The sequence below is a fragment of the Microchirus variegatus genome (genome assembly GCF_963457635.1).
Source record: "Microchirus variegatus genome assembly, chromosome: 18".
NCBI lineage: Eukaryota > Metazoa > Chordata > Actinopteri > Pleuronectiformes > Soleidae > Microchirus > Microchirus variegatus.
In genome coordinates this window covers 15,114,037-15,137,752 of record NC_139819.1, presented here as the reverse complement: position 1 = coordinate 15,137,752, position 23,716 = coordinate 15,114,037, and the positions used below count along the sequence as shown (strand labels likewise).

At 39.9% G+C, this 23,716-nt stretch overlaps 1 protein-coding gene across 2 annotated transcripts; it reads left to right on the top strand.

Annotated features, from left to right (window-relative positions):
* The first annotated feature begins 4,332 nt into the window (after positions 1–4,332).
* Positions 4,333–23,222, top strand: LOC310940276 (protein mono-ADP-ribosyltransferase PARP14-like). 2 transcript variants are annotated; one of them, XM_083905208.1, is made up of 23 exons: positions 4,333–4,566; positions 7,035–7,117; positions 7,298–7,325; positions 7,586–7,654; positions 7,809–7,982; positions 8,156–8,281; positions 8,845–8,946; positions 9,471–11,646; positions 12,404–12,568; positions 12,655–12,724; positions 13,849–14,085; positions 14,190–14,411; positions 15,262–15,379; positions 15,462–15,611; positions 15,847–15,909; positions 16,149–16,334; positions 17,355–17,558; positions 18,274–18,389; positions 18,555–18,790; positions 18,893–19,164; positions 20,701–20,849; positions 21,042–21,216; positions 22,519–23,222. In XM_083905208.1, exons 1-23 carry the CDS (start codon positions 4,380–4,382, stop codon positions 22,797–22,799), a joined length of 5,589 nt encoding a protein of 1,862 aa, XP_083761334.1. In that variant the 5' UTR covers positions 4,333–4,379; the 3' UTR covers positions 22,800–23,222. The 2 variants fall into 2 exon arrangements, with proteins under 2 accessions (XP_083761334.1, XP_083761333.1); XM_083905207.1 differs by having other exon boundaries at positions 20,698–20,849.
* The last annotated feature ends 494 nt before the right edge of the window (positions 23,223–23,716 follow it).

Sequence of the window (23,716 nt, the reverse complement as noted above, 5' to 3'; positions counted from 1 at the left end):
GACTGATATGCTGTGTATTGATAGTAATGTATACATGTAGGGGAAGCTGTTGTCCCTCAGTAAGATGCTTGAAAAGGAAACACACTAATCTGAGTCACAATGTGTTTTTTTGTTTGTGGTGATTTAATTGCTGTCACTGTAATGCTGTTTTGATATTTCAGGGAGCTTTATGGGTGATACCCTGTGAGGTGATCAAATCTAGTAAAATACATATTTTCCTCTGTAAAGCAAAGCCTTTGGCAATTTTATTTTCACTGGACCTCTGATTAAATTTGACAGCACTTGTTCATGTTTGTGTTTGAGTATTAAATAGGTGGAAAGTAACACAGACCATGTGTTTTGTTTCCAGTGCTGGCTGCAGCCTGCTATTTCACTCGTGCTACTGGTAAGTTCAAGGAGATACTGTTTAAAACGTTCCTGGGGTGTTTCTTTTTATATTAATTATATCCAAATAAAGTTTGATCATGAATGCATGATGGTGACAAAGGCTCATGGATACACATGATGTTGATGATGAAGTTTGTTGTACTGTGTGTTCTCACAGAGGGAGAGATCATCTACGCGTGTCTGAATGACACCGCCGTGATGTCGTGTGGTAAGAAATAGCACAGAAACACACTCATTATCTCAATTTTTTTCCATAATTGAACACATTCTTTATCTATTAACTTTTTTTATTTCCTTCATTTTGAACTTCACAATTACGTCATAATTGCCCCTGAAACAGCTTTAAACTTTGGGTTAGAACTGCTAAAGAAGCTTTAAAGAAGTTTAACTGTAAAATAATAAATAATGACTGAATCGTTCTCCATAAGAATCACTAATGGAAACCTAATTCTTATCAGAGACATCCTCCACAAGGTCTTATAGGATTCCATTCACACACTGACTTTTTTTTTGCCTGGTTAAAATAGACCGTATATACTTAAAATATGTATTATTTTTTCTAATATTTTAAAGGTAAAAATAGGTAGGGTTTTTGTCATTGTTGTTCAGTAGTTCCATAATGTCCTAAAAAAAGAGATCTGCAAGACACTGGGTTTAATTTTGTCCTTTCACTCTAAACACAAACAGCACTTATATATTATATATATATTACATATATATATGTTGTTGGTTTGTTATGGTTTGTTGGGTTGGTTTTTTTCGTATGAAGGTTAAGATTGTACTTTATCACCTTATTTAATATTACCAATATTACTGTTGTGCCCATCATAACATCTGAACATCTGAGGGAAAAAAAGAACATTTGAGGTTAAAGACTCCAACTAAGACTAAAGTTTAAATTATTTTCTATGTCCATTTAGTTACATTATTGTTTTCTTTAGAATTTGTGTCTTTTTTTCTAGCACATATAAAAGTGGTGTACTCTTGTGGTGAAAATTAGTAATGAAATAAATGTTTTAAAAAGAAAACAAAAATTGTTTCACCAACTGTGTGATGTAATTCTCCTCCAGATGTTGGCAGTAAGATAAAATTGGAACACATCCTGTACAAGGTCGGTGTAGGAACGAGGTGTGGGGAAGGAAAACGTTATCCTGATGACGGGCCTGAAAACTACTGCTCCTTCCCTTGGGCTGAGATGGTGGTGGAGGATCTGTAAGAACAGAAGGAAAAAAAAGCAGATTTGAAGAATAAATGTGTCTGAAATATTTAAAAACAACCAGCTGCTCCTGTAAATGATTCTGATTCTACCGTGTGTATCTCCAGCTGTGGGAACAAGAGGTCCTGTACCGTCCCTGTCACTGAGCGGGTGTTTGGAGAATATGACTGTATGGAGCAGACCAGGTATCTGGAGGTGTCCTACACCTGCGCTAAACCGCCTCCTCCTCCACCTCCACCAGCTCCACTCAAACCTGACTGTAAGTACAAACGCATACATCCCTCAGTGACTGCTATAGACCGGCTCACTGGAAAAATAGTTGCTTTTTGAGTTTCATCCATACGTTGTTAAAAAATGTCCTTGTGTGTTTTATATCACAGTGCTTTCTCCTGAGCTCCTTTCCCAGAGAGTCACATTCATTTCATATGCGTTTCAAATGACCCAAATCTACGTATCTTACATTATACTGAAACATATTCATTTGTTAATGAAGCTACAATTAGACAGTAAAACAAAACAAACAAACATCTAGACCATGTGTGTCAAATTCAAGGCCTGGGGGCCAGGTGTGGCCCGCCACGTCATTTTATGTGGCCCGTGAGTGATTAATTGGTCTTAAAAATCAGTGTTAAAATAGGTCTATGCTGCTTTAAGGCATTCGTTGACCATAAACTACTTTTCCCACAATGCACGCCGATTGCGTTAACCGCAAAGTGACGGCATCCTGCCACTAGATCGCAGTGTATCCTTGTATATGCATCATGCGACGAGTGAAACAAGTAATAAATACAGAAAGTTATTTATCAATATGTTAGTAGGAGTTACCTTTATATATGGTTACATTTAGTTACATATATTCTATATGACAGTTATCTGGCCTTTTGAGGTTAACCATTATGCTGATGTGACCCTCAAATGAGTTTGACACCCCTGATCTATTCTAGACAATGACTATTATGAATAACGACAAACAAAAATGAATCCAGTCAGATATTGCACCTTTTTAACTAGTTTATTTGTTAAATGTGTCATTTCTGATGGTAAATTAAGGAAGTTTCCTTGCATTTGTCATAGACAGGAAGTGAAACACATCTTCAATCATTTGGAACATGACTCATTTAAACTCTCTGCTTTATATTCTGATGTTTGTTGTTCTTACTGTTTCCTCTACAGGTGAAGACAAACCCACTGCTGAAGCCTGATGCTTTCAAAACTCCGGTTGGTCTCATGTCCATGTTCCAACATGAGCCCAACCAGAATCTTCACTCAGTGACTGTCAGAGGTCAGAGGTCATTAAGATACACAGTTACATAATTTGATATTGCATGTTTCCATCGATAAAACACATGTGAGCTTATATTCACAAGAAGTGTTTCAAGTCAATAAAATATGTTGCTCATTTTGTGAAACACTTCCTGGTTTCTTTTGTTCTCTTCTCTTAATAAAAAAAGGAAAACCTCACAGACTCATGAACCATTATAGCTGCCATATATCACACAAAATTCATGATCGGGCTTTTTTCTTTTTTTTGTTGTTGTACAATTCTACAGAAGTTCAGAAGTTGGTTTAACTTTTATCATTTCATCAGAATTGAATCTTCACTTCAAAGTGAAGACTAATGTTTTGCCCACTGGATGGCGGTGTTTTCTAATAACAACAATAATAATAACACACATCAAATTAAACTTTAAATAGCATGTTTCATACAAAGCAATGTAACTCAAAGTGCTTCACAGGATACAAAGAAAAAAAACAATCAAGGAAAACAACCCACTAACCTAGTATTATAGATATTAAAACAGCAATGGAGAAGTGAAGAAATGAGAAAAGGAAGGTGAGGAAACGCTGTCGCAGAACTTGCAAACAACCGTGAGGGAAAACACTTCAGACAATTACCATTACAAACAGTACAGAGGCAGGGAGCATGTTTAATGCTGTAGTTTATTTAGAATTTTTCTCCCCATTTTTACCAAAGCTTTTTCACAGTTTTTACATAGTTGTCAGATGGTAGTATTTAACTTTATATTTTATTTATAAACCATTTTATTACCTTGTGCCGGGTGCCTCTGTTGATTTACATTATTATTTAAATATTTGTGTGTTTATTTTATTTAATGCTGTGTTTTTTTACATATAAAAGTCAAATCTTTGTATTACATAAGTGTATTTTGAATCCCTTCAGACCTCAATATCTTAATATTTTACTTATAAACCGTTTGGTTTTATGTATTGATTCTCTGTGTTGCCAGTAGGGGGAGTTGCTGATTTTGCCAAATATTAATTGAAAGACTTTTCTGTACATTTGCAAATCTGGCATCTGCTTCCATGCAACAAAAAGTTCTCACATTTAGTTTTACAGGTGTATTCATATTCGTGACAGAGTAGAATAAGTAAAATACCTTTAGTATAGTAGGTGTGTGAATGATCAATAATCATTATTATCGGCAGTAACAGAGGGCCCCAAAATTAAATTTTGCTTAGGGCCCCATGGAGGCTTGGTCCGGCCCTGACAGTATTGGTAACATTATGTTTTGGGGGGGTTGTTTGTTTTTTTTAAATAATCAGAGTTGTGTCATGAGGAAGGGAAGTGGATAAAAGTGACGAACAAAAGGTTAGGAGTATTTACAGATTGTTCACTTTTAATCACATAAAGTTTCTCATTTGGTTTCCGCTGAATCATTTCAGTTGACGCTTGTGAAGAAACGAAAGCGAAAGCGGACGACGCTGTGTTTCTGTCTCTGTCTGACAGTTCTGAGTTAGTTCTTCGGACGCCACGATGGAGGAAGACGGGTGTCCGCGGCCGGTGATCGTGGAGGGAGACTGGGATCAGACTCCGACCAAAACCCTGAGGAACAAACTACAGCTTTACTTCCAGAGCAAGAAGAAGTCCGGCGGGGGCGACTGTCGAGTGGAGGCCGACGACGGAGCCCAGAGAGCGGCCGTGTTTTTCAAATCAGAGGAGGGTGAGTGACAAAAAGTTCATAAACATAAACAAAAAAAAAACCAGACAACCAAGAATCATCCTGTTGATAAAGAGGGTACACGGTGTAAAAACAACAAAACAATCATATCGACAACCAAATGTCTGAAAGTTGGTCCTCTATTTCAAAAAGAAATACATCAATCAAACTAGAATGCATTTCCGGGGTAACTGCAGAGTGTGCTTGCTCGGGTGCATTTCACTAATGCGAGCAGCTTGTAACAGCTGTTTCTCGATTTACAGACACACAGAACATATTTGTTAACCATAATATATACAGTAAGTGTAATGATTTAACCGTGTTTAGATGTGAAATGTAACACAACAGCGCCACCTAGTGTATAAATGCATTAACATTAAAAGTTTGAGATGAACCTCTTTTTTTTCGCTACTGACAGGTTCAACATGTAACGTCAAATGTTGCCCCAACAGGAAAGGTGCCGCTGCCTACCCAGAATGCATTGCTAGTCTTTAAACACTGCAAAGCAACACAATAATACATCATCTTCAGTAAATATATTAATTTGTATGCTTTTATAGATGTAAACGTTGGAATATTACTCTCCTATCAACTTTTGTAATATCATCTCAATGAAACAAGTTAGATTTGAACACCATGACTCTGAAATGTATTGAATTTGCTGGGTATAAATAACACATGGTTCTTTGTCTCTGTTATCTGTAAGCCCATTCTAGGGACAGTGACCCAGTTACTCAGATGTGGTCATGTAAATAAGTTATAACCTTAAAATTTTAATGATATTTTTTTTTTCAGATCTTGTGCTTCCTCATATTGGAGTTCATGTACAAAGTTTGGTTTCAAATCGTGAAAGCGTTCCTGATATATGAGCTAACTTCCTGTTTGGCGTTTTGATTTCATCTGGCTGTGACGGGCAAATGCTTCCGAAAATCAAAAATCCTTCTGGTAACTCTTGTGAGGCTTGGTCCAAGGATCATGTACGTCAAGTTTCGTTAAGATCAGACACAATTTTTTGACCTGTGAAAGTTTAGTTTCGCTTTCTATTCAATCCAATATAGCGGAAGAACGACAAGGGTAAGTAACACTATCTTCAATTTCCACACTGCACCGGTTCTGGCCGGACGTTCTAGAGTTGGACCGGTGGAGATATCTCAAAAGGTCTCAGAGCAGGCGCTGACCAAAAATCTGGCTGACAGGAATAAGAAAACTCAACAATAGTGTGCTGCCTTTCAGCAAGCACACTAATAAATAATAATTTTTAAATAATTTTTTAGATTTGGAAAAGGCTACTCAAGGTCAGTGCCTTGAGCAGGGCTGTTCCTGGACAAATTGGGGCCCTAAGCAGAATGATGGCATAATGGCAGGACCCTTGTCTTTCAATAAAAGTAACTTTAACTTTAAGTAAAATAAAATAAAAAAACAAAGTTTCACACTTTGTTTTCAATATTTTACACCTTCACGTGAAGTGAGAGAGGTTCTTCTTGCTCAGTGGCGGCTCCAGAGATCTCCTGTTGCAGGTGCTATGGGGGTGCTCAGCAAAAGGTGCTTTTAAGTTTGGGGCGTTTCATTACCCTTGATATACACAGGCAATACACGCCCGCATTAATTATACTCGTTACGCGACTATAAGCATATATATGTAAACGTATGCAATACAAGGGCTATAGAAAGGGATGTGATCCATCCAACCACATCCCTAAAAACAAAAAAAACAATTAATAAAATGACAAAAGGTACAAAAGGTATAAAATATAAAAATATAAATGAGTGACACTAGAATAAAAAAGTATAAAAACACAAAGATCGACAAACTAACAGGAAATAAAAAACAGACCCGGTGACAGTGTGAACGAGCTGAGCGATAAATCTAGGCGGGACTTAGGGCAGAACAGCCAATCATCAGCCAGTCACACCAGTGTCATGTTTGAGGCAACAACGGGAGGGGGAGAGGGGTGTGGTGTGGTGTCAACGTAGATCTCTGACTTGGTGCACTTTTCTGTTGTTGTTGTTTAGTTTTTTTTGAGTAATTTAGTATCATAGATACATTTTTATTGTGAACTCTATATATTATTCCAGACCAAAACAGAATTTAAAATTCTGAGAAATCATCATCATATTTTCATTGTGATATGATGAAACATTTTATCACCTATACTGAGTAGTTGCTAAAGTTTTGTTTATATAGCCAGATAATATCTGGAAATATAAAAATGTATATGTATATGTATAATCCATTGTTTTTATGATCTGTTGTTGTTTTTTACTATCTGTGTTGCTGCTTTCCCATTGCGAGACAAATAAAAAGATTGTCTAATTGAATCTGTGGTTAAGTAACGCAGGACTTAATTTAATTACACATGTTTTTCAGTCTGAACATTACCTCCCTCCTTAACAGTGAAATTTCAAAATTTGCAGAATTGTTACACGTTGTGAAATGAATTTTGACTCTGATTCGTTCTGTTTGGTCACAGTGAGAGAGCGAGTTCTCACCAGAGACGATCATGAAATCACCCTGGGGAATCAAACGATTCAATTACGGCTGATTTCTGCAACAGTGAGTAAAGTTTAAAAAACTTTAAAAAAATGTTTTCCATTGATCAGTCTGTATACAGTAATTGCTGTATTCACACTGTGTGCCCTCATCTATAATTATGAGAGTACTTGTGTTGAGCTTAGTAGTTTATAATGAGTTTGTAAAACACATTATTGCTCATTCTTGTTCTTGTCTTGTCAGAGTCCAGTGAGCGGCGGCGACATCTCTGGTAAAAACACTTTTCATCATCATGATTAAAACACTTCATGCACATTTTTATTCCCATTAAGAACATTTTGGAAAAAATCTGCTAAAACATTTTTTACTGTAGCATTAAAGCTTTAATAAACATTTAAACAAAATGAATATTAATCCATTTTCTTCACAATGATATCGAAGTCTTAGTACAGGCATGTTTTTGTTCACACACTCTGGTCTGTCTTGTTTCATCACTGATCTAACCTGGACAAACCTCTGATTCACCCACAGGTCAAAAGACTCAGAGGTTCAATGTTGAACCTGGAAATGGAGCTGCTGCTGCTGCTGTCAACAAACAAAGTAACATCATCAACATATATATATAAAAACCTCTCTGTGGTTAAAATGCAAATAATTTAATTTGATAGAACACTTTTTGTTCCATTTTTTTTTATTTCAAAAATCTAAGTCAATGTGATGAAGTTAAAACATGTTTGTTTTCATGTCTCCGCAGACTTTGAGACAGCTCCAAGTGCTGCAGTTGTGTTGGAGAACATACCAGACAGCATGTGCCAGGATATGCTGCTGATGCTGGTGGAAAATGTGTCAGGTTTGAACGAGAGCAGCTTCAGCCTGGAGATCATCTGGGAATCTAACAGAGCTGTCGTCGTCTTTAACAAATCAGAGGGTAAAACATCATGGACGTCATTTAGAATCTGATTTTATGGGAAGCTTCTTCCAGATAGCAAATAAAAACCATATGCAAAGTGTACACCTACTCGTTTCTATGCGTTTTTAGTTCCCACTAACATATTAATATACGACTTGAGGCTTAAAGGAGTAATCTGAAGTATTTTGCAGATGCTGAGAAGTTTGTCATTGCGAGTCAGACCAGTGAGAAGATGAAGAAACACAGAATGACTGCTCAACCACTGGAGGCAGCAAAGAGTGTCCGAGTGGAGGGTCTTCATTCCACTGTGGTTAAAGGTAAAATGCCGTTTCACCACAAAATAGACATTAAAATTGAGCTTTTAATGACTCATCATTATTTCTTGTTTGTTTCTGTTCTTTTCTGTGTGATCACATTATATAAAATATCAATCGTACTAACAAACGTAATTGATGGTTTCCGATTATGTTGTTTAATTAATAACAGGAATGAGAGTTAACTGATAGCTTTTCGATCAGGTTTTAGTGAAGCGTGATAACTGAATCTGATAGATCTGATAAACCTCCCTTTTTTTGATTTGTTTTATCATGTACAGTTTAAAATTAAGTGTTTCAAGCTCATATCTTACATGTAGCTCATGCTTTAACCCTTTAACCCTGTTGGTCAGCAGATGAACAATGGAGAGCAGTCACAGATAAGATGATGACAGCAAACAGTTTTTCTTAGGTCAACTTTGTCATGTCACATTTTATCACATTTGTCATTGTCGCCCTTTGTTGTAGTATTTAGAAGTATTTGAACTTGTTCCACCCTTCTCAAATATTTTTCTCACAACGTTTTTAAAAGTCAAAAATAGTTTAATATGTCTTGTCTATTTCAGATATGTTAGAGCTGTATTTTGACAAAAACTGGGTTCTGCCACTCAGTATCACCATGATCCCGATTGAAGAGGCTGCCATCATCTCCTTCGGGAACCCCAAAGGTTTGTATTGCTATATTACTGATGTTTAACCTGTTGTTATTTGTTTAAGCCAAAAGTCAAGGGAATACAGTAATCTGAGGTCTTGTTTTCAAGTGTTGGACAGGTATAGGAAAACTTCATGTTTGGCCAAAATTATTTGGACACCCTATAGCTACAGTTGGGTATAGAACATTTGATGGCACTGACTGAGGGTTAGGACGAGGGTTAAACCTGATTCACATGAATTCATTGATGCAAAGATGGAACTTCTGTGGGCCATTTTATTTTAGGTCTGTTGGAGAACTAGCATTCAGTTAGAATTTTATTGATCACCTTTTTCAGGGTAACAACTTTTCTCTGCAGTCCCCATTCAGACTGTAGCAAAACAAAACGTAAATCACAACAACGGCTATACCAGTGCTAGGGGTGTTAAAAATGTCATGTGACAAGGGTGACAACAAAATAACTGTTATCTGAACACTTTGTAGTTGACAGTAAAACAACTAACCTGATGAGTCTTTTTTCCATTCTCTGTATTGCTGCAGTTGTGGAAAGCATTTGCATGAAAGAGGACTATAAAATAGGCTCCAGCCCTGTCAAAATGTATCCATACAACGAGTTCCTGAACACTGCCTTGTATGGCAAAGTACGGCCATCATGGAAGTTGCCGGAGCCCTTCAATGAGAGCATTCACCACATAATCTGGAAATTCATCTTGATGAAAAAACTGTTCAAAGTCATCAATGATCAGATGCGTCCATACTTTTGCAGTGTCGACTTGGATAGACCTGAGGTAAAACTTAGCCCTCTGCCAAGTCTAATGAGGCAGAAGGATCTGACTGGCTCTAATGTAAATAAGTGGATGAGCACTGCTAAAGAGGCCTTCCGTACATTAATGTCACAGTTCTCAGCCTTTGAGTGTCCCGTGAATGCACCTGCATGGAAAGCTGTGGAGAAAGAGGTCCGTTTGGTTGTTAAAGAAGAAGCTGTCCTGGTGCTGGATGCTCCCAGGCAGGTTTTGACCGTTGCTGGCAAAGCTGATGATGTGCAACAAATCAGGGCTCCTGTGGAAAACATTGTTCTGAAAGCCATGAGTCAGATTGACAGACAAACCAATGAGATCTCAGATGTAATTGATGTGTCCCCTGCAAAGTTCTATATCCTGACACACAGTGGGCTACAGAAGGCATCATTTGATATTTCCCCTGAGATGAAACTCTCTTACGATGAAGACACCCAGAAGCTGACCATTTCAGGACTCCCAGCAGAGGTTTACAAGACTAAAGCATGGATCATGGAGATGAATGGGAACATGAGTAGAAAACAGCTGAATGTCCCACAATGTCTTCAAGAGTTTTTAAAGTTGGTGGATCCTATGAGTCTTTCACAAGACTTGTTCACATCCCAAGGAATCAGTGCTATCTACAGCATTGACAACAAAGGGATTTTTCTGTTGGCCAGTTCTGAAAGTATCCTTGCTGATGCAGAGAGTAAGATGAAAACGATGTTGGCTCTCAACACACTGGATGTGGAGGACCAGGAAGTTCTGAAACTCAGCACCTGGTTGGACCTCAACCAACAACTTTTAGACGCCTACAACTCTTCAAAAAATATCACAGTGGCCATTCAGGTAGATCCCAAGAGAAGGGACAAGTTGACGGTGGCTGGTTTTCGGAATCCAGTGAAGGAGGTCAGCCTTATTCTGATGGAATTTCTCGTGAACTACACACGAGTTCAAGAAACCATGCGTGTCAAGTCACTTGCTGTTGTTCAATTTATTGAAAATAAAAAGTCACATGATGTCTCCAGTATTGTCAAAGCCAATGATGTGTCGGTCCATTTTGATCCAGAAAAGCCTAGAATCATCATCTCCGGGGCTCGTCTTCATGTTCAGAAAACCAAACCCTGCTTCGATCAACTGATCAGTGCTCTCTCTACTGACAGATTAATTGTGGACAAGCCTGGAGCTAAGAAGTATTTCCAGTCCCAGGGAAGCATGCTGCTCTCTCAGATAATGATAGAGTCGAGCTGTGTAGTGGTGCTTTCTCCAGATATTCAAGAGGAAGAGGAGGAAGAGAGCTATGATGATGAAAGAGGCCTTCGTTACTGCCGTGTGCAGACTACACAGGGGGTCACAATTTCAGTTCGCAAGGCAGACATGTGTAGCTTCACTGTTGATGCTGTCGTTAATGCAGCAAATGAGGAATTGCAGCACATTGGTGGCATAGCTTTGGCACTGCTCAAGGCGGCAGGACCACAGCTACAGAAATTCAGCAATGACTACATCACCAAAAATGGAAATCTTCACCCAGGTGATGCCATCGTAACAGACGCAGGTAACCTTCCTTGCAAGTACGTCATACATGCAATCGGTCCACGTTTCTCTGATGCCGACAAGAGGACGTCAGTGTTGCGTCTGAAGCTTGCTGTTAAAGAGAGCCTGAAACAAGCAGACAGGGCCAACTGCTCGACCGTTGCTCTGCCAGCCATCAGCTCAGGCGTGTTTGGGTTTCCTGTTGATCTCTGTGCTGAGTCAATTGCTCAGGCAGTGCGAGAGTTCTGCGACAGCCCACAAGGTCCAGGATCGTTGACTGAAATTCACCTGGTGGATAGCAACAGTAGCACCGTCAGAGTCCTGGCCAAAGCTGTCAACGAGGTGTTCAGTGACCTTGGACCTACTATGACTGAACCACAGCAAGTGGACAGAAGCACAGCTTCACGGTAAACATTTGTTTGATTATGAGAAAACTTTACTGTCGATCAGGATATACTTCAAGGGGTTTTTATTTCTCTGAAATCCCCCATTTGCTTTATTTGGTTTGAGTAAGCATGATAATTCTAACTTACCATAAAACCTTGAAGTGTAATCGAACCTAACTTTTTCTTAAAGGTGCCATATGTAAGAATGTGTAAAAACGGTTACTACACTCAAATTCAAAATATGATGATGATGATCAAGGACTTTTAGGTTTAGTTTTCTCCGCCATTGTAGCTCAGTCGTAAATGGCAACCCGTGGTTGCTCGGCAGCTGAGACTCTACTGACTGCAATGATTAGTAGACGGCAGTAGGTGGCGCCACATGCCAAAACATGATTACAAAACATAAACATGATTTGCACTCCGCAAAAGATTTTTTAATGCAAATATTTTGGCTGTACTGTTGTTGTTGGTGAATTCAGTTTGTTTGTTTGTTATATGAACATTATTCCTGAGTCTCTGTGACATATTGGGAGGATTTTATGGCCAGTTGCGTTAGATTTATTACATAATGCACCTTTAAAGTAAGAAAATCACTCTATGTATTATTACAGATAAAAGATAAACTGCAAATGCAAAATAGTTTACCCTACTTTAATCTGAGGGCTTCATACAGAAGCTTCAGGCAATTTGGCAGTAATGCTTAAAAAATCACAACTCATATTTACTTTTTTTATAATAAACAATATGTATAAATGGTATTTTTATTATTTACTTCAAGTGGACATCAGTGGAGTCGAGGTTGTAAATCGAACACGTCCCCCAGAGGCCATCGTTTTAACAGAGGAGGAAAAAGGGGGAGAGGAGCTGGAGCTCCTTTAGGCCTGAATGGTAACAGGGGAGGTCAGAGCCCCAAGGGAAACCCCAGACTGGGGGTGCACGTAGGGTGAGGTTATTTATTTGTTGTTGTTTTTTTCTTCTGTGAATTGGTGACCCACATAATGACCAGTGCTGTTCTTTGATCGGCTGTAGGCCGACGGAGCAGACCACAGCTGAAGGTCTGAAGATTGTTCTATGCAGCGGAAACATTCAGGACCAAACTGTGAGTAAGACATGACATGCTGTAATGTAACAAGGGCTGCAAACATTAATCCATTATTAACCATTAACTGTATTAGAATACTTGGTTTGAGTGTTGAGTTTTTTCACAGATTTTTCAGCTTCTTAAATCTGATTTTTTTTTTTTTTTTTTTTTTAAAAGCCGCAAAACACGTAATATCTTTGGTTTGTGGAGAAAACACTTTCGAATATTATCATTTTGAGGAAACAGATAGCAAAAATTGCTCTATAGAGATGTTAACCTATCATGTCCAACACATGACTTTTTTTTGCTCTATTTCTGGTGCTGATTTAAAGTTTGCTTTCTCCCTCTGTTGATATTTTATCATAGTCACTAAAGCCTTGTTTGTACTCGCGCTTAACCCCGTGGTGTGGGGCTCCGCAGTCGGTGCATGCATGTAGGCATTTATGCTCAGCACGTTGTTCGTTGCAGTATTCGCAGTATACTCTTAGTAATTCCCTAGCGCCGCGCCACCTTTTGAAGCTCACGCGCCCAGTGCGAGATACAGGATTTGACGTCATTTTTGGCGTGCACCTAGCACACGACGGTGATTATAAACCTAGCTCAAGTGGCTTCAAGAAACCTCACTGAAGAAGTTACTTGCATTGTCCAGAAGGGCTGTATATGTGAGATAGTTCCTGAAAATATCAGATAATGAGATAGCACCTTTGTCATATATACAGATAATGTTAGCTCATGTGAGAAGCTTTGGAAAATTCACAGCAAGTGAGTGGGCAGGTTGGGTGTATACTTAAACAGGCTCCACTGGCTGCCTGATTGTTCAGCACCTTTTCTTCTTGTTTTCACGTTAGTATACTCACTTCAGTAGACCACACTAGACCACTGATCTGCATATTTGCTCAATCACACAAGTCCAAAAGTATGGTTAACTCAGAAAAGGTTATTGGGGATGAAGAGATTACTTTCAACACACTGGATGTGTTGATTACTTTCAACACATCCAGTCACGTATGAAATGTGTGTGTATGTCCGTAGGAGGAGCTAGAGACAGAAGGCCTCCATGGAAAAATATATTTACCCACTTGGAGATTCTATGTCGTTAACATATTTAACATTTCAACCTGACCTATCATTTTGATCGGCAGACTGATGTTATTGTGAGCACCATCTCCGAGAACATGAATTTGAACCAAGGAGCTGTTTCCAAAGCGATCCTGGAGGCAGCAGGGGACAGCCTGCAGTTAGCTGTCCGGGCCAGAGCAGGAGCAGTCACGCTGCAGTATGGCAATGTCGTGATCACAGACGGCTTCAACCTTGCTTGCCAGAAAGTGTTTCACTCTGTTTGCCCTTTTTGGGACAATGGACGAGGCCAGGCAGAGGAGGTAAGAGGCAGCTGACATCAATTTCCTCCTGGTTGGATGGCCATTCTTTGTATCCTGGTCCCACTCTCCCTCTGTCTCGCGCTGTCTCTCTTTCTTTTTCACAGATATTAATAAGCATTGTCAGATATTGCTTGGAGATGGCCGAGAAGCATAAGATGGCATCACTGTCCTTCCCTGCCATTGGATCAGGAAACCTGAGCTTCCCCAGGGACGTGGTGATCAGAGTCCTGCTGAGGGAGATCCACTCCTTTAGTCAGCGAAGGTCTACCAGGCATCTGAGAGAGGTGGTGATCGTCGTCCACCCCAGTGACAGTCAAACTGTTGACGTACGTTTTTTGGTTTGTAAAGGCAGGTTTGCCACATCATCACAGTGCCACCTAGCCACCTGGCATGCATACTATATCAAATTTCACACACCGTGTGCATGCAGATTTCCACCCAAAGACACTCGTCTAAACGCGAAATAAAAAGTGGGAACACGACGCCACTTTTGCGGTTTGTGTTCAGATCGTTGTCGTGTAAAGCTAGCCTAAGACAGACCAAACGATTTTTGATAAAAGAAAAAAACAGACTAGTCAATTGCAATGTTGTTGACAAGAGCCCAGCTGAGGTTAGAATATTTATCTATTTATGATATAACACCACAGGACCACACAGTTGCACTCGTGGCTAGCCATTTTTTTTTTAACGTTGTTATCAGATGTGTTGCGAAGATTTGATTAATTAGTGAGTCGACCAAAGATGGAGTTTCCTGGAGTCAGAAATGAGTTAAGTGGAAAAGCTTTATTGGAAGCAGCTCAGATCTGAGGAGAACTGAGACAATGCCGAACATAAAACAAGTATGTTAACAGTTGGGCATCCTCTGTCAGTCTGCCTGTGAGTCCCAGAGTTAGGATACTTAAAGGTGCTTTCTCTGCTGATACATGGAGCTGACCTTGGGGAGGACTGCGCAGTAGCGTCAGTCATCTGCCTCATGCCGGTCAGGCTCAGCGAAAACAAGAAGAGACGAATTCTGTAGACAACAGTGCTATACCAAGGTCGCTGTGACAACAACAGTTTTGGCAGGCGCCGTCCTGAATTGTTTAGGCTTGTGCTTAGGAATGGGAGCTGATAACTTCAGAGAAGGCCGAATAATGTTTTTCCCTCACAAGATGGTAATGAAATGTTGTTTGTCAGTGTTTCACCAGAGAATTCAAAGGTCAAACATCGCAGAGACAAATTCAACATGAAGCACAAGCGTTTAACCACCACACAACAGTTCAGAAACCACTCAACCAATCACACCAAACTGCAGGTAACAAGATTACAACTCCTTTATCTGTGGTGGGTGGAAGCGACTTTTTCACCGAAAGGACCTTTTTGTTTGTCTGCGACAGCCTCCTTCAGTCAAGTGTCGTCCCCCTCCCTCGGTGTGTACCAGATGCAGATGGGCAAGATCACCCTTGAGGTGTCATCAGGAGACATCACCAAGGAGACCAGCGATGTCATCGTCAACTCCTCCAATAAGGGCTTCAACCTTCAATCAGGTGGCTGTCCTATGAACATTCAGCAGTTCTTAATTTACTATGTCAAAAAAGTCCAACAAAGTTTCATCAATATAAAAACCGATGCATGTTTGCAAATAGTGGGAATTTTCAGTAGGTACACAAGAAAGATGGAAGGAATGTATTTATGATTTATATTTAACACTGTACAAAATAAATATTCTGTTTTTTTCTGTTAAATAGCATTGCTTCTCATTGATTCTCTGTCAAATAACAGGAGTTTCCAAAGCAATCTTAGATGGTGCTGGATTAACTGTCATGCTGGAGTGCTCACTGATTGGTACGTACTGAAGCTGCTAAGTCTCTTCTGAAAGCATCAGTTCAGGGCTAGACTCAATATTGGCACATGAATGATTTTTTGATGTATAAAAACACACAATGTTATATTTGAAGGATAATTCAGATAAATCTGGACCCATGTTTTTTGGGTCTCAATGTCATCCTCTTAAGTTGTATAATTGTTTACATTGAACGTCTTCAGTCTTATTGTGAAATGTTTCGTTTCATTCGTTGCTGTAGTGAATTCCGCCAGTTTCCAGCCATGTCCAATGATCCTGACATCAGGTGGTCTCTTGCCCTGCAAAGCCATAATCCACATTGTCGGCCAAAACAACCCTGCCATTATCAAGGAAGTGGTTTACTCAGTGCTGAAACTTTGTGAGGAAAACAAGTTCACCTCTGTCTCCTTCCCAGCACTAGGAACAGGTTTGTCAAGACAAAAATTGCTCTCATTTGACTTTGAATGGATATTGCTTTGTTTAATTTATTTAAAGTGGAGTTTAAGTTGATAGTTCTACACTCAAGAAAAATATTAATGCACAAAGAAAAACGTGTAGTTATTGTTATGTGACAAAACAGAGTAACTGTCCAAAAAAAACAGTACAACTTTATCAATGAAGTGGCTTTAATTTACGAGCATTAGGATCAATTTCAAAACAAAAGTCCTGGAGTAATGGCAGAAAGAACACAATGGGGGTTGATGATCCAACGCGACGCATGGACATCACCAGGTTTGTCGATCGTGGCCTGGGGGATGTTGTCCCATTCCTCCTGCAGAGCCACTTGAAGTTGGCAGCCGTTCTGGGGAACTGGAACTGGAACCTGCTGGCGGACACGCCTATCCAGAACATCCCAAAGGTGTTCGATAGGTGACATGTCTGGTGAATACGGCGTCATTCAGTTGTGTTGCCACAGCTGTAACGCTCAACCCAGCACTCAGCATGCCAATGGTACGCTCCCTCATGATTTGTGACATCTGTGGCGTATTGAAAAGTGACAAAAGTCCACATTTTGGTGTGCCCTTTTATTGACCAGACCATAAGGAGTGTCTGTGTGCTGGTCACGCATATTGACCACCACTCTGCCATGCTCCATGACTCTTGTGAGTTGAAATACTCAATCTGAGATTGTAGTCAATAGGAGTGGCCAAGTGACACTGGACTACTGGGTTTGAGCAAAACAAGTCATTCCATAAACAAATGCATCAAGAATCTGAGCAAATGTCATGACATTCTGTTTTTGTTCATCATTTCAAGTTTGTGCGTTTATATTTTTGTTGAGTATATTTATATGAGGTACTGACACACAGTCAATGCTGAATGCATTGCACTTGTTCCCTTGTGCATTGCACGTTGCACAAGTATGCTTTCAGCAAATGGATTCACTGCTTTACTTTGCCATTCAATTTCATTACATCACCAACACTGGTCCATGTCTGCCTTTTAGGTCAGGGAGGGACCGACCCATTGGCAGTAGCAGATGCAATGGTCGAAGCAGTGGTGGATTTTGTGAGGAAGAAACAGCCAAGGTTTGTGCACAACGTGAAGATCCTCATCTTCCAGACGACTATGATCACATATTTCCACAAGAGCATGAAGAAGAGAGAGGGAGAGGAGGTGGAGGAGAGGAGCACCTTTACCAAGATCAAAGGTATCCTAAAGAAAAGTCCACCCACTTCAGATATGTCAATGTTTTAATGCAGAGAATAAAGACTTAAGCTAGGTTCATTGTCGCAGTAGTGTGCCGGGCGCACGACAAAAATGACGTCATATCCTGTGTTGGACCGGGAGCATGAGCTCTCTTTTTTTTCACGTCCTACGGCAAAAACCATTTTCTTTATGTAATGTGGTAGCGATCTCCTTCCATGGATTTAAGGCCATTTGACTGTCTCAGTGCTCTCGGACAGAAGAGTCATCCAAATGCTCGAACAAGCGGACCTGCTCGTCCAGCCTTCCGTTGAAAATGAAGAGTTGGCACACGCCGTAACCGACAAAGTTACAAAAGTTCAGAGGTGCGCGCCCCAGCGCCGCGACACCTTTTGGAGCTGACGCACCCGGTCCGACACAGGATATGATGTCATATTTGTCGTGCGCCCGGTACACTATGGGGACCATAAACCTGAGAGCTCTGCTCAGAGGTGGGGTTCCACAAACTATTTTACTTGTCAAATACATTTGGGTAATACTTTAAAACTACTAAGATGCAATTGTTGTAATAAATTCCATATCCAGAGGTCGTTTCATGAACTCTGGTCTGCTCATTAGGTTGAGCTACTTAGTCTCTTTGTTTGAAGGTCAGTGGTTTTTATAAAGTTTATAAAAAGATTACACTGCACTCTTTGAGAAACAAACTGTGTTGTTTTCAGATTCTATTGCCTCATTTTTTGGAACTAGTGAGGATTGGCCCAGCTCCGAAGGTTTGGTCCTGGAGAAGGAGGAGTTTGAGCCCACTGTGTTTGACTTGTGTGCTGACAGCGAAAAGGTGACATGATTCATTCATCACACTGCAGCCCTTTACTTTAAGAGGATTATACAGGCAAAAACCATCAAGGGTCAAATGGTGTTACAGACACTGAATAAATACTGAAAGTAAATTGTGTGCTTCAGTCAGTTTAAGGTGTCTGTTCCTGTTTCCCAACCACTGCAGGATGTGAGCCAGGCTAAGAAAAAGATCGAGGCACTGATTGTGATGGAGCAGGCAGAGAGAAATATCAATGACCCATATATCAGTCAGCTGTCACAGGCTGACATGGATGAGCTGAAGGCCATGCAGAGGAAATTTGCAGTTAGCATCCACTTGAAAAAAGGACTAGAAGACCAGGAGCCAAAAATCCACCTGGAGGGTCTGACCAGGGATGTATTAATAGTCGACTCTGCAGTCAGGTCAGCAAACAGTAACCACAGTTATTGATGACTCTAACCCAGAAAATCCGTGTGAAATCAATGAAGTTATTTCTGTAATTGTTTCTTCTGTCGCTCGCTCAGGGACATCATCAAGAAGGTGGAGAGGACGGAGATCCTGAAGAACAAAGCCTTGATGATGACTTCACTAGTAGAATGGAAGTTTCAAGATCACAATGGGGTGATGTTGCCTTTCGACATGTACACCAACCTCAACCTTGAGGAGGCTCTGCATAAAAAACAAAGTGTAAAGGTCGAGATCTACAATCAAACATACACTGCAAATGCGATGCTCAGAAAAGCAGTTTCTACAAATGGGGACAAAGAAGTGGAGCTTTTGAGAAAATTGTTAAAAGGTCAGTTTTTTTCTGCCTGTTTTTAATTAATCTGTTAATCTGTACAAACATCAATAAGGAGGCAATTGTTCCTAACTTGTTCAACATTTATTCAACTTGAACCTGCTTTACTCCCATTAGTCTTCTAATATAATCTAAGTAGAGTTGAAAATGGCTGTTTTTAGTGCCACAGATTCCAACAGCAGATGTCTTTGTGTTTCGAATCAGACTCTCAAATGATTAATTGGAATAATAGCAGATCCTCTTTTGATTAAATCTGAACAGCTTGGGGTCTGGCAGTTAATAATGATCTGATCATAATGGTCTGCCCAAATTATATTATTTTGACCCCAGCCACGAGGAGCCACATCCAGTGTAGGCTACTTCTAGTGCCATTGCCAAGTCTGAACAAATGGGAGGGTTGTGTCAGGAAAGGGCATCCTGCCTAAAAAATCTCTACCAAGTCAAATATGTGGATCATCTGCTGTGGCATTCTTCGCAAAAAAAAGGTCTGCAGAGGTTGTCCTCTTGCGCAGTTTACCGTGCTTTGGGAGGTGATCCCAATACGTGCTTTCACGTGAGAGTCTCCAAACACCACAAAAATTCGGCAGATTTAGCGACAAAGTCGCCACGTTGGCAGCACTGCTCTGTCAGAGATGCGCGCAACTCGCAAGCTGTGACAGCGATCTGCGAGATGCGTGACAGAAGACAGACAGGTAGCTCGGCGAATTATTTTATCCTGTCCGAATTGTTTAATTGGTCATACTTTTATCATAATTATATGATAATTAAATAATGATGAGTTTCAAAACCCAGTGGGTTTATCTTACGTTTTAGAGTGCCATACGCTTATTAGGAGCAATTTAAGATTACAAAAGTAAAGTGTAAAAATGCAAGAAAGGTAAGTATAGCTTTAATCCAATAATTTAATATATTGTACACACCCATTGGATCCCATTATCTCAGGAGTAGTTGATTTGTTGGCTTCTTGAAGGAGTTTGAAGACACCTCGGAAATGGGACAGCCGAGTCTCTCCATTGTGACAGGTTGCAGCTTTTTTGTGAACGTGAACCGAAACAAGTTTAATCTTATAGATGTGGTGGTCAGAGGTTTAGGTCATCGTGGCCTGACATCACAAAACAAGTTTGTAGATATTGCTCTTGAATGAATGTATGAATTAATTACTTATGACAAAACATAACACAAACATGTGATCGGAAGAAATTAAAGGTCCAATATGAAACTTTCTGCCACTTGTCACAATTTGTATTTGAGAAACCATTAGGCCATGTGTTTAAATATGTTGCAAAACTGGGGTTATTTATTATGTCCATTTCAACACTTGACTCCAACACTCTATGTTCAGGATGTCCTGTGTATGATGTGTCATAATCAGGAGTTATGTTTTAATCTGTTAATGTTGGCATATATCATATATATCATATTGTATATTGTGCTTTTAACAAGAGATGATGGTCAGAGTAAAATTGTGATTGACAGTCATCAAATTGATGATGACCAAAACGACAAATATATCTGTGTCTCACCCTTAAGCAGACAGTACAGATGACAATGCCCTGCCCGCCCACTGGGATGACATGAAAGGTGACCTTGTGAAGCTGTTTCCTGTGACTGGGAGTTCAAACGAATACCGTGACATGGAGAAGAAACTCACAAAGACCGGTCTCACTATAAATGTTATCGGGGTATGATCATTTTCTATGATAGCATATGTCTTTTCATCCCATCAGCATCATAACCCTAATCATTGTGTCTGTGTTGTTGTTCCCTCTCTCTTCAAAACAATCAGACTACCTGTTTTTTATGATGACAAAACAACTAAATGATCCATGTACCTTTGTGTTTAGTACTGATTTTGGATGTAACTGTGTTGACAGATTGAACGGGTCCAAAATCCCACACTGTGGAAGAGCTACCAGCTCATGAGGAAACAACTGGAGGAGAAGAACAAACACACGAGAAATGAAATGCTGCTCTTTCACGGCACTGGTGTCAATTCCATCGATCTCATCAACAGCAAGGGCTTCAACCGTAGCTACGCAGGAACACATGGTAACCAAAGCCTTATACATTCAAAACTACATCAGTGGGATATTGTCAAATGTGTGCGTATTATACAGCCATTAGGTGTTGGATTTAATAATAGATGCAGTGCTGGCTGTACCAGGAACCAGCTTAACATGTGGATGCTCATTCTCCTGTTGTTAAAGACTGTAACTCTGACAAATAGCAGGAGCATTCTTAAAGGTGAAGTAAGTAGTTTATAGTGCCATCTGGAGGAGAGGCTGAAATTTACAACAAAGAACTGCTCCTCTGCTCACCCCCTCCCTTCCCTGAGCGCTACGGTATCTGCAGCCGGTCAAATGTCGACCTCGTTGTCTACCTCCGTGTCAGCAGATGAGGTTCGTGAGGCGAGGGAGAGGGCGAGCTACCGCGGCCGTAGCAGACGAAGCGGAGAGAGAGGAGGCGGGACTTCCGCTGCAAGTAAAGCGACGCTTGATTTGTTCTCTCGCGTTTGTCCTTACAGGCTCCGGTAGAAACATGGCGTCTCGCTGCTAACAGTGGCAAGGCAACCGCAGCCCGCGACCATGTTATTTAACATGACTTTTTGAAACACTACGAAAATGAAACAAAAACTATTATACAGCGACTAGACAATGCAGGAGCACATAATATGTATAAAAAAGTGGATTTTGGATTATATAAACCCATAAATACTACACAGTGTCCCTTTAAGATAGCACAGACTTAAACTGGCATAAAATTTCTCATGCAAGCCTTTTGTCAAGAGGTGAAAAATGTTTTGTGTGGGCCTGCAGGTAGCTGTGTTTTCACTCCATAGCCCAGTTCTAAATATTAATAATAATAATAAATCGGTTTTGTATAGCGCATTTCTAGGACCCAATGTGCTTCACAACAAAAAAAAGTAAAATATAAGGAAAAGAAGAGGGGCTCTCAAAAAAAAGAATCATATGAAGCATGCCTACTTTAATCAATTTCTCCCCGGGGATCAATTAAGTATTTCTGATTCTGATTTAATGTCTACTAGACTGTAATTGGAACCATCATTTCTAAAGTAGACATCATGGTGATTTAAACAAGACCTGAAACTTGTGATTGAGACCATGGAAATGTACTGATGTTATTTGAAGTGAGAAGCAGGAACTACTGTCAATGAAAAGTAACTAGTCTGAAAATGCACTAGATCTCACTAGAACACGTCCTGTCCTTAGAGATTTAGAGATCGGCAAAGATTGTTTGCGTTTCATGCAGTTTCCGTCTGGGTGTGGCACTGGCCTTAAATTCCGTTTTGGTCTCAATGTAATCTTTTTCATGTGTTTGTTTTTGCTGTAGGTGCTATGTATGGGAATGGCTCTTACTTTGCTGTGGACCCCGCTTACTCAAAGCGCTATGCCCAGCCTGATGCCAGTATGCACAAGCGCCTGTACCTGGCAAGAGTCCTGGTTGGAGACTACACCAAGGGAGTAAAAGGCATGATCACGCCGCCTTCCAAAGGCTTGACCAATGCTGCAGATCTCTATGACAGTGTCGTTGACCACATCATCGACCCTCAAATATTTGTTGTCTTCAATGATATTCAGGCATACCCAGAATACATTATCACCTTCACATGATCACAAGTCATATGTTTAAGATTAAGTTCAGTTGACAAATTCTATCAAAACGAATGCCTAAAATGTAACTTTTTAACGGGGCGAGTAATATCTTTACTGTTGCATCATAGATTATCACAGGTTCAGTGTGTAGGGTTTAATGAATGTTTTTGTCAGTAAAGCAATAACAAAACATCTGAAATCTAATCTGCAAATTAAATACCATTACCCAGTAACAAAGAACTATGATACGATACCTTAATGTCTGATTTGATGAATCACATTTTTGAGGCATAATTTGATTTCTCAAGAGCAATGTTTTTGTGAGCAGAATGGAGTCAAATGTGATCAGTCTAAATTTTGAAACTGGAAATTACTTTGAATTTGAAACCCTGTGTGTAAAATTAATGGAGATTGATCTATGAACGGACATTAAACATGACATGTATAATTATGTTTTCTTTGATTCATTGTCGGCTGAAAATTAAAGGTGCCATATGTAAGAATGTGGCCAAAAACAGTTACTACACTCAAAATCTAAATACCGAGGTCTTTTAGGTTTTGTTTTCTCCGCTATTGTAGCTCAGACATAACTGGCAACCCGTGGTTGCTCGGCAGCTGAGATTACTGCAATGATTGGCAGACGGCGATAGGTGGCGCCACATGACAAAACATGATTTCAAAACATAAACATGATTTGCAGTCTGCAAAAGATTTTTTTGAATGCGAATAGTTTGGCTGTACTGTTGTTGTTGGTGAGTTCAGTTTGTTATATGAACATTATTCCTGAGTCTCTGTGACATATTAGGAGGATTTTATGGCCAGTTGCTTTAGATTTATTACATAATGCACCTTTATGAAGTTTGGACAGTAGCGTAGAATTTTTTTTTTGGTCACACACCAATTAATGAAAAAGACCTCTGCGATCCATCCTTATT

Coding starts and splice junctions, on each gene's coding strand:
- LOC310940276 (XM_083905207.1), top strand. CDS start 4,380: ATGGAGGAAGACGGGTGTCCGCGGCCGGTGATCGTGGAGGGAGACTGG. Junction 4,567..7,034: donor GTTTTTCAAATCAGAGGAGG/GTGAGTGACAAA, acceptor GTTTGGTCACAG/TGAGAGAGCGAGTTCTCACC. Junction 7,983..8,155: donor CGTCTTTAACAAATCAGAGG/GTAAAACATCAT, acceptor AGTATTTTGCAG/ATGCTGAGAAGTTTGTCATT.